Here is a 6,000-nt window from a genome sequence, read left to right on the forward strand (position 1 = left end):
AAAAAATCATCTAAAAAGGGCTGGGATGCAGAAATGAGATGGGTTACAACATTTCATAAAGATATAAAAGGCCTGCCATCCACAGCAGCTTGGATAAGTCAGGGTTCCCCAGAAAAACAGAATCTATAGGACACACACACAGAGATTTGTTTAAGGAGCTGGGTCACATAATCACAGAGGTCCAAGACCGAAATCTGGTGAGGTGAGGCATGGAGAAGTGGCATTTGGACTCCAAATGGGCTGTCAGTCTTCGCTCTGTTCAGGCCTTCAACTGAATAGAGACCCATCTACATTAAAGAAGATACTACTTTCCTCAAAATCCACTGACTAAACGTTACTCTCACATTTAGTCAGAAAACACCTTCAAACAAACATCCACATTAATATCGGACCAAATATCTGGGCTCCATAGCCCAGCCAAACTGACACAGAAAATGAACCATCACAGCCTGAAGGAGCAGAGGTTAGGCTGTCTTCTACGAGAAATCGTGGCACACATGCAGAGTTTCCCCATCTCATAGATAATGGCTTCACCTGACCTTCTACTCTGCAAGCTGTCAGGGTAATCAGCAACACGAACCGTCTGCCCCTCCCCAGCTTCTGGCCACAGAAAGTAACTCTGAGCTCTGCTATCAGGGAGGCTTGTCCACGGGATACAAGATCAAGTTCACACAGATGAGTGGAAACACATCAGAACACCACAGCCACAACCAGAACCACAAAGTGAAAACACAGCAAACACATCAGAACCGCCGCCTGGGTCAAAAAGATCCCAGGGCTGGTCCCACTCCTGCCGTATTAGAACAGAAGTTCAGAAGTGGCGGTTGTGGGCAGCCAAAGGTATAAAACACTGCTCCAGATTATCTTCCTTCAATTCCCAAATCCAATAAAACCATAAGATTAACTGTATTATTTATGATTATCTTACTAGAAATATTTAAGATAGGAGCTTGGGCCCAGTGGTAGAGCTTCTTTTCTTAGTCTACCATGATGGTTATGCCAAGAGCTCATGGGGAAGAGCCATGATAAACTGACCAGTCCATCCACTGCAGGGGTGCCATCGGGCCAGCTGTCCACCTTGTTTGACAACATGTGCTCTAGAGATCCATGGAAGAAACCTCCCAGCTGCCCATTCTAGAATCTCTAGTGGAGACTGAGGGCTCCCATAACTGGACATGACCTGACATGTGCTCTGGTTGCCAGAACTTAGGTTGGCATTTTGTGTCCTGACTTTACACCTGAACTTAATCCACTTTCCTACCCTTACTGTCTTTTGCCCCAACTTTCTCTTTGAGGTCTATGAAGTTGAGCCTTTTGTATTGTATCTTTTTGAAAAAAATTATTTGTTATTTTTGGCTGTGCTGGGTCTTTTTTGTTGCAGTGCTCAGGCTTCTCATTGCAGTGGCTTCTCTTGTAGAGCACAGGCTTTAGAAAGGGCCTTGGGCTTCCGCAGTTGCTGCACACGAGCTCAGTAGTTGTGGTACACAGGCTTAGCTGCTCAGAGGCATGTGGGATCTTCCTAGACCAGGGATCAAATCTGTGTCCCTTGCACTGGCAGGCAAATTTTTAATCACTGTACTGCCAGGGAAGCCCCTGTGTCATGTCTTGCTCAAGCATTCTCAAATTCTTTTTGGATGGAATGTCAATGTAAAATGGAAACATTTTACCAGCAAACACAAAACTATGATGTTTTAGAAAGGAAAGGGACTCAGAAATGGATTACCTAGCTTGACCTTCCTCATTTTAAAGATGAAAAAACTGAGACCAAGAATGAAACCTACCCCAGCCCAAGGTGGAACAATCTGAGTGGTAAAGCCAGGCCTTGAGGAGCTTGGATCTGTGTGAGCCATCCCTTACCACCCAGCTCCTTTCCGTCCCCGAGTCTGGAGTGGAGTCCTGACCTCCCTATCTCCTCAGTCTCCTGGAGCCTCTTTAGAATTAAGCGCTGAGTCCTGCCAAATGCAGGCCTCTTAATTTTAGCCAGATATTTTGACTTGCTGCTTTGCCAGGCAGCTTACTTGAAAACTCTTCCTCTGAGCACTGAGCTTCAATTGTTTCTACTATTACCAAAAATAGAATGCTTGAAAGAGTTACGAAACAATAGGTGCAGCATGGCACTGCACTATTTTGTGTAATAAAAACAAGTGTCTCTACCTGCCCAGAAAAAGAGATGTGGAACACAAGATGTCTGTAGCATTTACATTGTTATCACTTGGTGGTGAGATTACAGTTAAATGTATCCTTTTGGCTTATCTGTGTTTTCGAATTTTTGTCTCCAATAATCACAAGGACCTGCATAACTGTTTTTAAGTAAATAAAAATATTAAATAAAAGCAGTCTGATTATTGTTTAGATCATCAGGCTGCTAAAGTCTGAAGTAATGGTACAGATCCTTGAGGCCAACCTTAGGGTGGGGGTGTGGCTCTGCAGGATTATTACTGGGAGCCCTCCCACCTTCCCTCATGCTCTGATCCTCCCGGGATCAGAGGTGTAGCAGTGACAAGCTAAAATCTCTGCCTGCACACTCAAGGGCATTTCCCTGCAGCTGAACCAGAATGTACCACAGCACCCAAGGGACCCGTTAGAGTCTTTATTCTATGTTTAGATCCATAAAAGACTGGTGATGGGCTCAGGGATTGCGGAAATAACCTTTCCTGAACAGGATTAAATTCCTCTAACAAAACAGGGTTTCTTGTCCTTTCCAACAGGGTTCCCTAACCTCCGAGATCTAATGCCTGACGGTCTGAGGTGGAGCTAATGTAATAATAATAGAAACAAAGTGCACAATAAATGTAACGTGCTTGAATCATCCAGAAACCATCCCCTCCCACCCCACCAGAGGCCGTGGAAAAACTGTCTTCCATGAAACCGGGTCCTGGTCCCTAAAAGGTTGGGGACCCCTTCTTTATAAGCAAACATGTAACTTTTGCAGGAAAAGGAGATGATGAGTCTATTTTCAACATGGATCAGACAGACTGAAGCAGTTAAATTCAAAATTTCCACTTTCAAAGGACCTTCCTATCCAGGAGAGGCAAACAACCTTCCATTTACAGGCTGTGTGATTTCCTTAAAAGAGGAATGTTTATGCCTATGGCCACCCTAGCCATCAGTGAGGATCAGCAAACCTGTTTTGCTAGAGGAATTTAATCCTGTTCAGGAAAGGTTATTTCCACAATTCCTGAGCCCATCACCAGTCTTTTTCGGATCTAAACAGAATAAAGACTCCAATGGGTCCCTTGGGTGCTGTGGTACATTCTGGTTCAGCTGCAGGGAAATGCCCTTGAGTGTGCAGGCAGAGATGTAGCTTGTCACCTGCTGTATGAATAACAATGATACTGCAAAGTGGAGTTCTGCCACCAGTAGGGAATTCTGGGGGAGCCCTGCCTCTTGGCCAGATTCCCTGGCAAAGTCGACCCAAGCCCTTGTTGAAATAACCTGTTTTAGCCATTTGGTGTGACTTCACTGTCTTGCATACTAAACACCAAGAGGCTGGTTAGTATTCTAACAAATCTGTCTTTTTTTACCACTACTCTTTTAGAAAAAGGAGTGCCCCAGAAAAAGCTTGGAAAAGCGATCTCAGACTTAGCAATTATTAAACGTTTCTTAACACCCTACAAAAATACTACCAACAAAGCAACGGCCCAGTGCCCATATGTCCACTGCAAATCAAACTTTGCAAACTGGTGTTAGGTCTACAGGTGTGTCCTTCCCTCATCAGTTTTCACTCTACATTAGTATAAAAGAAAGGGTAAAACGCTCCATGGTCAAGAGGCAAGAAACAAAAACAAAAAACCAATCAAACAAAAGGGGCAGCAGGGGCCTGGCCAAGCCTATGACATATGCATCACACTGAAAACTATCAATGATACTGAAGAATCATATTTACTTGGAAAGCTGTTGAAAAAGCTACAAGTGTTACAAATGCTGATGAATGAAACAGAGGAGCCACAAAACTGTACACTCAATATGCTTTTGAAAGGTGTGCATATATATTCAAGAACAGGAGAGGATACAGAAAGACATACACCTGGATTCTTAACACAGTAATGGATGTGATGACCAAGTTCTCTCTTGCGCACCTTGCACTCGTCTAAACCTATGCTTGTATAAAATGTAAGAAGAATCAACAGTTCCTTACTGTCTGCCAACCTTCAGCTAAGCGAAGTTCTCCAGAGCAGGTGTGCGCTCCCAGAAGGCAGGGCCCATCCCTGAGGGCCTCAGTCTCAGAGGCTTCCTGGTGACTCCAGCTCCACCACAGGACAGCAGGACCCTGCTCGGCTTCAGGCGCTCAGCGTGTTGTGTGCAGGTGTAGACGAAGCTGTGTGCAGGGCCGTCTCACCTGTGTGTGTGTGTGTGTGTGTGCATTTGCAGGGCCACCTCACCTGGGTGTGTGTGTGTGTGTGTGCGCGCGCACTCAGTGCAGGGCTACCTAACCTAGGTGTTTGTGTGTATATGAGTGCAGGGCCGCCTCACCCATGCCCGTGTGTGTGCGCAGGGCCACCTCACCCAGGTGTTTGTGTGTGTGTGTGTGCAGGGCCGCCTCACCCATGCCCGTGTGTGTGCAGGGCCACCTCACCCAGGGGTGTGTGTGTGTGTGTGTGTGTGTATGCAAGGCCACCTCACTCGTGCGTGTGTGTATGTGTGCAGGACCACCTCAGCCAGGGTGTGTGTGTGTGTGTGTGTGTGTGTGTGCAGGGCCGCCTCACCCAGGGGTGTGTGTGTGTGCAGGGCCACCTCACCCGGGGTGTGTGTGTGTGTGCGTGTGCAGGACCGCCTCACCCGTGTGTGTGTGTGTGTGTGTGCAGGGCCCCCTCACCCGGGTGTGTGTGTGTGCAGGGCTGCCTCACCAGTGTGTGTGTGTGTGTCTTCACCCCAGCGGTCCCTCCTTACCCAGAGTCTCTTCTCACCAGGGATCTCTGCTCACCCAGGGGTCCCCTCTTACCCGGGGCAAGGGTTGGGGGTGGTCTCCCCCCATCTCAAGGGTGGTTGATTCCTCCTCACTGGGGTCTCTCCTCACCCGGGGGGGTCTCTTCTCACCAGAGGTCCTTCTCCACCCTGTGAGTCTCTCACCACCCCAGGGATCTCTCCTTACCCAAGGGTCTCTCCTCACCTGGGGGTCTCTCCCTACCCCGGAGGTCCCTCCTCACCGAGGTCTCTCTCCACCCGGGACAGACACAAAGACAGAGATTCGCTCAGTCATGCCCGACTCTGCGACCCCGCGGACCGCAGCCCGCCAGGCTCGTGTGTCCATGGGATTCTCCAGGCAGGAACATTGGACTGGGTTGCCGAGCCCTCCTCCAGAGGGTCCTCCCCACCCTGGGACCGAGCCCGCGTCTCCCGCATTGCAGGCGGACGCTTCCCCGGCTGAGCCACCGGGCAGCCGTCTCCCCCCGGGCGCCCTCTTCCCCGGCGCGCCTCACCTTGGGGTCGCGCTCGTAGTAGCGCTGCTGCGTGCGGATCCAGCGGCCCACCAGGTGGTCCCGCACGGTGTGCGCCAGCGCCAGGTAGTAGTCGCGGCGCGTGGCGACATTGCGGTCCTTGACGAGCGTGAAGTGCAGGTGCCGGTTGAAGCTCTTCCGCACCTCTGCCACGTCGCCCAGCCCCGCCAGCCCGCGCACGCTGATCTGCTTCCGCCTCTCGCCGTCCGTCAGCGGCTTTGCCATCGCGCCGGCAGCCCGGGAGGACGAGGACGAGGAGGAGGAGGACGACGAGGAGGAGGAGGACGAGGCGAGCAGCTGGGACACGCCTGCCTCAGGGATGCTGCGGTTTCACCAGCTGTCAGGCTGCGCCTGCGCAGTGCGCCGCGGCGGCGAGGAGGGGAGGGGCCGCGGGCGCGACTGCGCGCAGCGCCGGGGCCGCGGGCGGGGCGGGGCCTGCTGGAGGGGCCGGGCCGCAGGGGGCGGGGCCTGGTGGAGGGGCCGGGCCGCAGGGGCGGGGCCTGGTGGTGGGCGGGGCCGCAGAAGGGGCGGAGTACTTACGCCTGAGTGAAGGAGTACTGTT

General features: G+C 51.0%; 1 protein-coding gene across 1 annotated transcript in view; it reads right to left on the bottom strand.

Annotated features, from left to right (window-relative positions):
• PYGB (glycogen phosphorylase B) overlaps positions 1-5,794 on the bottom strand; it is a 33,972-nt gene extending 28,178 nt beyond the window's left edge. The window contains exon 1 of the mRNA XM_055431032.2: positions 5,421-5,794. Coding sequence (XP_055287007.1) covers positions 5,421-5,663 — 243 coding nt within the window. The 5' untranslated portion in view covers positions 5,664-5,794. The remainder of the gene's footprint in view (positions 1-5,420) is intronic.
• Positions 5,795-6,000: the final 206 nt, after the last annotated feature.

Source organism: Moschus berezovskii, chromosome 15, assembly GCF_049115385.1.
Source record: "Moschus berezovskii isolate FMDL1 chromosome 15, NW_MosBer_1.0, whole genome shotgun sequence".
Taxonomy (NCBI): domain Eukaryota; kingdom Metazoa; phylum Chordata; class Mammalia; order Artiodactyla; family Moschidae; genus Moschus; species Moschus berezovskii.